The 12,679-nt window shown below is 32.6% G+C and overlaps 1 protein-coding gene across 1 annotated transcript in view; it reads right to left on the bottom strand.

Moving 5' to 3' along the window:
• Positions 1 to 12,679, bottom strand: part of LOC100367529 (uncharacterized) — a 16,184-nt gene extending 3,505 nt beyond the window's left edge. The window contains 9 exon segments of the mRNA XM_085490738.1: positions 29 to 225; positions 921 to 1,043; positions 1,848 to 2,015; positions 2,657 to 2,890; positions 3,186 to 3,263; positions 3,835 to 3,921; positions 4,207 to 4,323; positions 4,748 to 5,034; positions 12,487 to 12,679. Of these exon segments, the coding sequence (XP_085346864.1) occupies positions 29 to 225; positions 921 to 1,043; positions 1,848 to 2,015; positions 2,657 to 2,890; positions 3,186 to 3,263; positions 3,835 to 3,921; positions 4,207 to 4,323; positions 4,748 to 5,034; positions 12,487 to 12,622 (1,427 nt within the window). The 5' untranslated portion in view covers positions 12,623 to 12,679.

The raw sequence follows: 12,679 nt of genomic DNA, 5'->3' as shown, positions 1-12,679 counted from the left end.
TCATAAAAATTAGGGTTATTTCACTTACTTTTCTTGTAGCTGATTTCTGTATTCTGTACCATAGCCTGTACTTCCTCTGAAATTGACATCAAGGACAGCAAAACCACGACTTGTGAAATACTGATGATGTAATCCTAAATCTGATGAGCAAGCAGAAGTAGGTCCACCATGTATTTGTACGAGTAATGGCGGTAGACTGCCCTCTGGAGCCTTAAAATCCTTGTTCTGTTGACAAATCATAAAGTGTTGAACTCTATGATAGAGTAGAGCACATGACAATAAAGAACTCGCAAAATGGCGTACTGTTTTAGCTTTTTTGTATTATTTCTAATTGTTTTAAGTAGCCTCTCACTAAATAAGATATATTTGTGAAATACCATCCCAACATCCAATTCAAGTAATGAATCAAGTTACTTTTTTCAATATTCACGGAGTAATGTAATTATGTTTTCCAATTATTTAACATTGTCTCAATTGAAGTGACAATAGCTAAAGGTTGAGTATTTGTCATTTTGCAGATTGTAGATTTCAATAGATGGCTCTGTCTGGAGACCTGGACACAACCCCACAGCCATCTTTTTTCACTTGAAAAGTTTTTAATGTACGTTTGTATATAGCATATATGCTATGCATTCAGTGCCAACATTTTTGTGATGACCATTACAAATTGACACTAATGATACAGACAATCTTGTCCACATTTGAATTTACTTTTTTTTATGTTCTTCAATATTTCTAAAAATGAACCCTAATTTTGGAGCCAACAGACAAAATTTTAGTCGATTTTCAGTTTTTAGTCAACAAATTTGGCTCTTTTTGTCTCTATCTTCTGAAGGAAATTGCAGACTATAAATGGGACTATTTTGTGATGAAAAGGGGGAACTGGTGGTGAAAAGGTTAAAGGAAGAGTGATTGCTTACATTTGGTGGATAAAAATAAGCATATGCAGTCTTGTCATCAGCTGTGGGAAAACTGATTGGTTGAGCTATACTAAGATAACCTTCATCAATATTAATTGGTCGAGATTCACGGATGATGTCAGTCTGTGTAAGAAACAGAAATACGGTACTAATATTAAGGTAACTGTGAAGACATCAATATACGACATTCTACTGAAGTATGCAAGGTTACGCCAAAATGTCATTTCCAAAATTAGTTTAGACTTTAAGATGTAGATTTCAATACAAATGCAGCATATGCACAATAATGTTCGTGCCATAATTGTGCCATCATTTTTCGATGCAACATTTTGATATATTTTTCATTATTTTTGTGATTATTTTAGACATAATTTCTTATCAATAGGCATTGATCAAAATTTCAGAAAAATATAAATCAAAGAAACCTTAGAAACAAGTCTTGTGAGTATTTGTGGCATGAAGTACAAATAAGGACTACCATATTTATTATATTAGAAGCACATCATCACATGATATTACAGTTGTGTATATTAATGAGGTCACAGTTTATCCAAATTATGTAATTATATGCATAGATTTCAATCCTAAAGTAATCACTGACAAGTATGTGGATTATCCAAACGATAAATTATTATGCAAAGTAGATTATTAATATGCACCATATTCAACTAAAACAGTTTCACAGTGTCTATGTACCATGCAAGTTTCATTGAAATCTGCACAAAGAAGCAGACTTTATTTATTTTATGAAAAGTGTGACAAAAGCTTATATTGAGTGACGAGCCTAATTAATTGACTTCATAGATTAACTACAATTTAATTTGATTTTCTCCAATCATTAACATACAAGAGGTGTTGATATACCGGTAGATACCGGTATGCAATTTGACAGGAAAGACTCTGATTACAAGTACAATCTGTGATTACCTTTCCAGTTGCCACATTAACTCTAATAATACAGTTGAACTTGGTAGGACTTCCAGCATTACAGTAGATATAACCATCATAGGAATAAGAAATATTACGATGAGATGTAAAACCTGTATTGTACTTGCGTAATATCTTCTTTGTATTTAAATCGCATAGTTCAAGATCCTGTGAATAAGAAGTTCATGTATTTAAAAAAAAAATAACTAGCAATAAATTATTTAGATTATTTCAAAAATATAACTTGTTCAATCAGGATGTTTTCTCACATTGAAGTAGGACACATTACATTCATGTTCATAGATGAGACAATGTATATTTCAGAATGTACAACACCCATACGCAACGAAACTGGGGAAAGATTGATGATGCTATTGGTCCTCACCAGCATTTGAAAGGAACCTATTAAATGTTCTTTTTTTGAAAGCTAACTTGAACTTAATATAAATAACAAATGACATAGCTTGCAACATCTGTTGCCGCACACCAAACAAGGCATCCCCACCAGTAAAGATCAAATTAAGTAAAGAATTAAGTTGGTAGAAATCCTTGATTATAGGACTGTGGCGTATCATTAAGGTTTAGGGGTCAGGAAATCAGAATGCAATTTGCATATCTTGTCTTCACCAGAACAATATGACCATCACACACACAAGTTTCAAAATGACTAGAGTAGAATTTCTGTAGTTTGATTTGTTTTTTGAAGTATGATCATTTTTATCTTCTTCAAGAGATATTACGAGTTAATAAATATTATTATTATTATTATTATTAGTATTATTATTATTATTATTATTACTATTACAAACCCCGCCATATGTAGTAATACAATGTCCACTTCCTTGTGGATCTAGTTTATATGAACATGTACCAAACTTCCATGCAGGTCCACCTATCTCTCTCTGCTGTTCAAATAAAACTTCATGTTCTCCATTTTTCTGAATACGATACAAATTCCACCATTTTGTTTTATCACAAATATAGTATAACTCACTGGAGGGCGACCAACTCGGTGATCGAACACTGACGTTACCGATATCTATCTGAAAATTAAAAACAGTACATCATTAGTCTACAGATCATTAACAGCATACAAGACATTCACTCTAGTTTCTGGTTGAGTAAAAGTATGAACAAAATATATTTTACTTCATTGTTACTGATTACGGTACCATATTTGCTCTGTTAGAAACACATCTCTGATATAGAAGCACATCCAAGGCCAAAATATACTGTGTGTTTTTTGTTTTTGTATTTTGAAGACAAAATGTATTTAACAAGAGATTTACATATGCACATGTGCTTCTAATAGAGCAAAAACAGTATAATATATTTTACCTGTTTCTCAGAGCCGTCAATAATACCACTACCATCTGGTTTCATGTGAGCAGTCCACAGTTGAGTATCATTCCAAGGCTGTAATAGCAACCATATTTGTAACAGAAACTAACTTTAGATGTCACTCATATTGTTACACATGTAGCACCAACAGCAATAAGATTTGTCATCAGTACTTGTCCCAAAATGTATCGGCATTGGATTAAATTATTCCTTGCATGACGTAAATTATATATCACCAACACTGATACCGGTACATTCAAAGTTATTGACATCACATTCTAACATGCAGCAGCACGACAGAAATAGAATCCTGCACGGATCGTAAATGATAGCACAACATGAATTGTTTTGGGTGCCATTTTGGGCCTTAATCTGCCATTCAATTATCACTACGAGCAAGAAAAAGATAACCTTATAATAGCATTGTTATCAGAATACTCTGTGTTTACTTTTTTTTATCATGCTAGGTCTTCCCTAACTTCTCACAAAAGGAGATGAAAAATTACATTCATATTTATATCAACTTACCAGCAGATCAACTTTATATCAACTTATGAACAGAATGGCATTATTCAATGCATAATATTAATTTCAAATTGTAAACATAATATGCATCATTTAAATTTGAATAATACAAGGACCTTACCATATTAGGATGATTCCATTGTATCCAACATATTTTACTTCCATCTGGAGACACCCTTGGATTAGAATAGAAGTCAAACCCAGATGCCTAGAGACAAAAATAGTAGGAAAATATAGTAATCATACCCAGATGCCTAAAGATAACAATATATGGCAAATATAGACATCATAATAAGAACCAGAATTCCCATTAAAATTTACATCACTAAAATTACTCATTACAATTTCCATAGAGAGTCAGTTTTTCAAAACTTGGAATGGAATGGATTAGAATTTTCATCAAATGTTACCGTAATTATAACTTTCAAATATAAACTGTTTTACCAATGCACCATATGTGAATTCTAAAAAAGAACAATAATAAAAATTTTACCAAGATGATTTGTTCTTTTGTCTCAGGGTTAATCATAACAATTGTATTAACTGCTTCTTTGGTTTGACCTGTTTCTATTCCACTGTGGTCTTCTCTTACACAGACAATACGGTTCAACTATAAAAAATAGTATTAAAATTGTCTTAATTTTGACAAATCTAGTTAAATATAATCAGAGTATGAAACAATAAAAAGGAAGAAAGAAAAAAAAGAAATCATGCTCAATTAATAATTATTATTATTTCTGACTCTATAAAACTTACATTTAAGGCAAGAAGTATTGAAAAGTGCTAACGAGAATTAAATGCATATACTAATTAAGCTAATTAATTATGCACAAATTATCAACAACACTTAATAAAGTCTTGCAATAGTTCCATAGTATATGACTGAGCACTGGTTCTTGTGATTTTTATCAATGAAACAATATTTTTATCCAAATCTGATTCATTCTGATTCCTATCACTGGTTTTTGAAATATCGCGTTCATTAAATAGTATAATCTAATTAACATATTTGATTAGTAGATTATATATCATACCTTGCCTGAAAACTGACCATCAGCATACCTCCAGCCACAGTCTGCAGGAGTCAAAGGTGTTGGTGTGTCTTTGGGAGATTTCTGAGCATACATTCTATTGTCAGTGAAGTTAGAGAAATATAGCACACCAGCGTATACAAAGAACGCCCCACCACCGTATTCATGAACTCGACTATAAACATTCATGTTCTCAGGTGTCCAGGTTGTGAAACCATCCTCACCAAGTCTTCTGGAACAGATTACAGCACTACCACGTTCAAACCGAGTTTCAGACCAGTATATAATATCTAAAACGAAATCAAAGAAAGCTTAGAAAAAAACGCCCATGTGCTGACAGTATATGAGGAATATGATTTAATATTTTAATTTAATTTATTTATTGACACAATACTGACTTTGGAAAGTATAGCAGTAAGGTCAAGATAAAAATAATTAAAAAAGTTATTAACAATGCAAGTGGACACATATTACAAAGTTACATTTTCAAATTACAAGATTCACTGACAAAAACGGAAATACATTACAATATATCTACAATTATACTATTATATATTATTTTATGGCAGTATTGATCTGTGTACTGCAAAGACTCATTATTGAAATAAATTGACTATGAACTGATAAGTTATTGAAATTATTTATGTGTTTGGTCATATCTTCAACTAGAGACTTTCTTTGTTGTTCATACTTTGTACATGACATTATTAGACGGAATTCATCTTCGATTTTTTCTGTATTACATAGGTCACACCACAGTCCCTCTATCCTAAAGGGACTGTAGTCATACATTCTTTTTTCAGCTGGTGTTTTTGGTTTTGTAATTTGACAAGATTCAGTCTTTAAATTGTGATTCCCTATTCTAAATTTGCTTAGCTGTTCACGCAGTTCAAAAATATGAATGTCTGTTATGTATTTTTAAAATTCTAATTTATTTTTAAATTTTCAGTATGTTTATTTTATTTTTTCCTGTGAAGTGCTTGTTGTCATTGTAAATTTATTCTTTCCAATGTGATATGAAGAATTCTTCGAGCTGATTTTTCATTTCCTTTACTTTTGAGATGGAAATTTTTGAATCAGTTAGAGTTTGATCTATTTTTGTTAGTTAAGTTTTCACGTCAACGAACCATTTGCTTTTTATTTGTTTATTCACTTGTGCCGCTTCTTTGAGTGGTAAGTTTTCTGTAGCTAATATACAGCTGTAATATTTAATTAGTTGCTTTTTTATGAATATGTGCAGCAGAAATCTACCTAATTCTCCATAAATACCCATTATTAATGTATTTTTGGATCTCTTCAATGGCAGACTTGTGCGAGCATTCATTCCCCTGACATCACTACCATAAGCTAGGATTGGTCGAATCAATTTATCAAAAGGGAAAGTAATGTTAGTAGTTATTTTTATATTTTGTCTTATTTTTTCTTTCAGTAAATATAAAGCCTTTTGCCCCTTTTTTCAGATTGGCTAGTGCTTATTTGAATTCTCCGTTGAAGTAAAAATAGGGAATATTTATATTTAATTTAAAATTTAAAATTAGCTTTTTAAACAAGAAGCCTGGCAATGAATATATATGTCTGCTATTTGAGATGCACATCGTAAAAACAATGTTATCCACAGGAATGAAGTTTTTAAAACACAGTATTGAGTATTTTCTAAAAAAAAATTTGATTGTATATTTGTGGTTTGCAGTCTGTGTAAACAAGCTCAATTTATAACTGCTTTTTCATGATATCAGAAATCACAAACATATTAGGCAAAAAAACATATCCAATCAACATAGATGTTTTTTAAAGTTAAATAAAAATGTGATAATTATTCTTATTATTATTATGCAAATGAAGTAATTAGTATGCACAAATGTCTACCCCAAATAATCTGATCTGTGCATTCTAGAGCATGTGTACCAAGATTCATTGAAATGTGAAGATTAGTTCTTCAGCTATCAGTTGAAAAAAATACTAATTGCTATGCATGCTATGCAAACTCATCAGATCTGTGCATTGTCCCTCTACTAAATTACTTTGGGACAAGAGCAAACATTTTGCAAAGTAGGTATTCAATATATTTTAAAATATAACTAGTAGCTTTGCGGTGAGTGGCTTTCACAGTAAGTGGGTTTCGTATCGAGTAGATTTCGCCGGGAATAGGGCTTTATGGCAGTAACTGGTCCTCTCATCGTTGTTGATAATTTATGTTTCTTTAACAACTGGTGCTATTCTGGGAATACCATCCTTAGGAGCTGTTGTCCTTAGGAGCTGCTGTTGTCCTTAGGAGCTGTTGTCTTTAGGAGCTGTTGCCCCTATAATTTGTGCAGTTGCTCTGGCAGGAGTTTCAAAATAAGACCCATGCTCTGATAATGCCCCTAGTTTCTAAGACAAATAAACATTGAACTATTTATGGGCTTTGCATCATGTATTCTTGTTATACTGCTTTTAATAGTGACATACTGTAATTAATGATCTTATTGGTGTTGGAGAAGGATAGTTGAATATTGTTTATTGAAATTAATAATCCCCACAGCAATTTTCCAATATAAATAAATTATAGTACGAAACAAATGAAATGAAGAAATGTATATATATTTAAATTATTACTATAAATGCATTGCAATACAACTAATTAAAATTGAGAGAAATTGCAATATAAAATATTCCATCAGTAACACTCGAGGGCGTATTTTATAAATTTAAACTGGCTTGGCAATTTCCACCACCAATTAGAGTGTGTACATATTTTAATACATACAGGTACACAAACAAAAATGAAATATTAATTATTTCATAATTTACTATATAACCTGTGCAAAAGAAATCAATATTTTTCCTTGCTAGAATGATGTATTTTCTCTATCTGTGTAACTTGCGGGAATCCTAATAAATGATATTTAAAGTTAACAACTGGCGATTTAGCAATATTAGGGATTGTCAACTTGTTGGCTGCAGGATTTTATTAGAAAGTATTGAATTATTTTGTAGTTACATATTATGTATACCATAGGGTCCATAGTATCTTTTCCTTACTGATTTGACTACATTGTGTACTTGACAGTTTCCAGTACTGTATTTTCCAGCATAAATATCGGATTATTTGTAAGCATAAGATAATGTGATGTGAATTTTATTCATTAATGGTATACTGTGTGATGACGCAATCTTCAGGGCCTAACTGTGATTCAGAATCCCATATTGACTATGTCCTGGACCGTTTACTAGCTCTTACTAACTTGTCAGTGTCTGACAACCCAGAACACATCAGAATAGTAAAAAAAAGCTAAAAGTCAGTTGCCCATGCCAGAAAAGCTGTGGAACCAAAACAATCTGTCAGCCGTCGCCATGCACAGCAGCGATATGATTTTACATTGCATATAAACAAACACTAAATATATCTATCCCAGCCAGCAATCGAAACATCAATCTTCATGTGTGATATAACTGGTATTTCCATCTATTTGCTTAGTGGTCTGAAAGTGAATGTTGTCAAGTTCGAAAGTGTGTTTTTACATACAGTGAACAATCAAAGACGTGTTGAACAGTAAGTTCATCTTGGGCTAGTGCCATTGTCAAATTTTAGAGAGTACAGGACATGTTTCAGTAAGGAATTGTTATGCATATCAAAATCCTTTATTGGAACAGAACATGTATACCGGGGTATTCACCCAAAAAAAACGGCAACAAACATCTCCATGTTTCTAGGCATACAACGAATTCAAAACAAAACAAGTCATTGTCAATGACACGTCCCCGTTCTGTTCATATTTGAGTGACATATACATTCAAAGCAGATCATGACCGAAATGCACCTGCATATGTACAACACATTGTACTAAATCTGAACAAAATCCATCCATGCATGACTGAGATCTGGTTCCGGAATTGTGAAAATACGTGATTTTAATGCATTTTCGGTCTTAAAATGGCCATCATTCAGCTATTGTTAAGCGGATCATGAAACAAATTCACATATCTATTTGTGACATGATGTACCATGTGTGTGTGAAGTTTGAACTTGATCAATCCAGACATGTCTTGGATATGGATCCAGAACTGAATTCTTTAAGAAAATGGCCGCCAGTCGGCCATTTCGAACTTGATCCGAGAAAAAAAAATGTCGTGCATCAAGGTCCTATTATGTTTAATGTAAGTACCAAATTTGAATGAAATCCGTCCATGCATAACTGAGATCCGGGTTCGGAATGGTGAAAATGTGCGATTTCAATGCATTTTCGGCCTTAAAGCGGCCGCCATTTGGCTATCGTTAATGGGATCATGAAACAAATGCACATACATATTTGTGACATGATGTACCTTGAGTGTGTGCAGTTTGAACTTGATCAATCCAGACATGTCTCGGATACGGATCCAGAACTGAATTCTTTAAAACAAAATGGCCGACTGGCGGCCATTTTGAACTTGATCCGAAAAAAACAATGACGTGCATCAAGGTCCTATTATGTTTAATGTATGTACCAAATTTGAACGAAATCCGTCCATGCATAACTGAGATCCGAGTCCGGAATGGTGAAAATGTGCGATTTTGATGCATTTTTGGCCTTAAAATGGCCGCTATTCGGCTATCGATAATCGGATCATGAAAAAAATGCATGTGCATATGTCCCATATAATGTGTAATGTATGAGTGAAGTTTGAACTTAATCGGCCCATGCATGTTCGAGATACAGGTGATCACGGACGCACGCACGCAGGCAGGCACGCACGGACGCACGCACGCACACAGGGCAAAACATAAGTCCCCGTTTTCGGACTATGTCCGAACGGGGACTAACAAAGAGTCTGATCAAAACGATTTGCGTTCATGAAAATCAAGTCTTCTTGCCTTTGCCTTTCCAAGCAAAAAAGGTCGAGGTCAAAAATAGGATAGGTTATTTATTAGAGGAACCAGGGGAAAGAAAATTACAATAAAGACGAAAAAATGAGGAAGTAGCAAAATAGAAGTGCTAAAATAGAAAAAAGCTTATTTAGGGGCAGCTGGTAATTTGATATGATTTTCTCTGGCACTGAAACAATTATAGATGTAGCTTGCTAGTTTTGTTATTTTTTGGCTATTATTGCTTGTTAGCATTGTAATCAATTTATTGGTATTTGTGTTGTTGCAATGTATTATATTTATTTCGTTCAACATTTCAGTTCTCTCATTTTCATACAGCCTGCATTCAAGTAAGAAATGCATTTCGTCTTCAATTTCATTTTAGTCGCAAGTAGTGCACTTTCCACCACTGCAAGGAATTTTTTTGTATTGTCCTTTCTCTATTTCTAAATTATGGCACTACCGGTAATTCTGCATTTTGTTAATGCTGCTCCATATTTTGCATTTGTTACTGTTATTAGATAATTTTCATACTGGCAATTCTTCTTTAGCAGTCTATATGTGCGCAGCTTATTCTTTTAGCTTTTGTTTATATTATCATTATGCATTTGTTCTTGACTCTTGTTTTCGAATAATTTTTTGAGCTTAATGCAAATTGTGTTGATTAGATTGGTGTTACAATTTGGATAATTTTTTTTCCCCCATGACTTATCCATTTCTAGATCGTGCAAAATATTTTTAATACCAGATACCAAATACCCAATTAAGTATGCTTTTACCATTCATCTCTATGCCATAAAATACTGTTTTGAGTCATAGCGTAAAATAGGGGACTAAACCATTTGAGGGGAAATTGAGAATGGAAATTACTCACTTTTGAGGGTGTCATAATAAGCAAGGGTGAAAACAATCTGATTAAAATAAGATCCTGGTTGGCTTATTTTTTTTTTATTATATAATTACTATAATTATTATCTATTTTAATTATTTACTATAATTATTATTTATTTTAATTATTTTTGACGTTACAATTATTTTGCACCAGGTGGCTTTCACGAACAAAACCATTCTTGCAGCAAAATAATTGTAACGTCAAAAAATAATTAAAATAATCTTATTTTAATCAGATTGGGGTGAAAACAGTTTTTATGCTATGAAAAAGTAAAGACATTGAACGTACTTTATGTACTTTAGTACAAAATAATTTTTTGTTTGATGTCTAGAAGTTCATGTGCTGCAAGTTAGAGTGTATATACCTAAGCGACCGTGACTCAGCAAATAATTTAGCCTAGGAATTTCCGTCTCAAAATTGTGAAACTATCCATTTTTACGCAATCTGGGAAGTCTGAATTACTAAACAAAGTACAGGATGACGAAGCTGAAATATCCAAGAACCAACACATATCGTATCCTCTTTCCTTCTCAAGCATTGTACAGATAAAAAAATATTTCTGACAAACCATGTAACACTTTGATCTATGAGGCCTTCAGACTAGGTAAAAATATGAACTCAAAGGCGATAAAATTTTTTGTCCCACACTAAAAACATATTTAATAATACAAGTATGGACCATATGTTGGATACTGTGACAGCAGATAAAAAACAGACAATTTTACATCCCTTGAAAGCAATCTAAAATCAATGTTAAAAAATCATTTTAAAGAGACATTATATAACGATAACAAAGGTAAAATTGCAAAAATAAGTTAAGAACTTATAGAATGATAAAACATAATTTTGATTTTGAAAAATACCTGGAAAAATAACTAAGCTAAGGATCAGTGCGCACACATTGCAGATTGAGGCAGGAAGATAAATCAACCAAACAGTAAGGGACGACGTCAAAAGATCGATGTCGGATAAAAAACTTAATTCCTTTAGTTTTTTTCCAACCCCCCCTACCCCCAACTGAAACTTAATTGATAAATATTGGTCATGGCGTCAGACTACATTCACCATTAAATACAAATTGATAATCGGACAGTAGTATTGCATACCACTTGGTTGTCGGGTGGGTGTAAAAAGATTTTACAAATGCACCTCATTTGATGCACAGATTTACACTCGAACCAACCCATTTTTCTGTTTTTTTCCTTTTTCGGTTATTTCTGTCCATGATTGGATAGAAGAAAAAAATGAACTACAAATACTCCAAGATTTTTTTGACTTCATTAAATAATAAAATCGTTTTTGTAGGATGAAAACTTTTTGAGGTCAAAACCCCCCACCCGAAACTAAAGGAAATAAGTTTTTTATCCGACATCGATCTTTTGACGTCGTTCCTAATAGAGAGAAAATGCCACTACTGTCAGGAAAAACAAATAAAAGATGAAAGCCATTTTCTATTAAAATGTTCTCTCTATGCTGAGTTAAGCAACAAATTTCTCCATACCACAAAGGTCATTACAACAATTGACAAATCTGATATTGAAAACGCTGTAGACATTCTAAAAACAAAAGATAAACAATCACTAATTCATTTGGCAAAATATATCTTTGAGTGCTTCAATTTAAGAAGTGAAATTCATAAACAAAAAATACCAGCTGCCTTATAATATTTATAATTGATATAACTTATGAAGATACCTTTTCTGTTTTGTTTGTTTAATCAATCCTTGTTCTCCTTGTGTTTTATTTTAATTTTATTATGTTTTCATTTTGTCTTCATTTGTATTTTGTCTTGCCATTTTGAATCTATCTGAAACTTTACTGTATTTTAAAAATGTAGATCCTGAACAGAGTATGATTTCAATAAAGGCAGTAATATTATTACCAAAAATTATATCTCAAAAGTAAATATTCGTAATATAAATTATATCACGAATATTTACCGGACCGGAAGTGAGAGTAGTGAGTGATACTACTCTAAATATCCAAACATATTTTAGTATAAGGTAGTAACTAATTAGATAGTACCTGCTTGTCGCTGATCTGATGGGTCAGAGACGGTGATTTCAGCGGGGCTCAGTCCAACACCATCCTCAGTCACGGAAGCGCTGGTTATTGGTGATTTCCAGGTTCCATACTCGCGAACATTTATATTTGAGCTCATATTGTTATTACAGTACACGTGACAACTGGTGCTCTGAATGGTTTTACCAGTGCCGAC

This window comes from Saccoglossus kowalevskii, chromosome 2 (assembly GCF_978046115.1).
Source record: "Saccoglossus kowalevskii chromosome 2, keSacKowa6.1, whole genome shotgun sequence".
Lineage (NCBI taxonomy): Eukaryota > Metazoa > Hemichordata > Enteropneusta > Harrimaniidae > Saccoglossus > Saccoglossus kowalevskii.
This window is presented reverse-complemented; position numbering and strand designations above follow the sequence as displayed.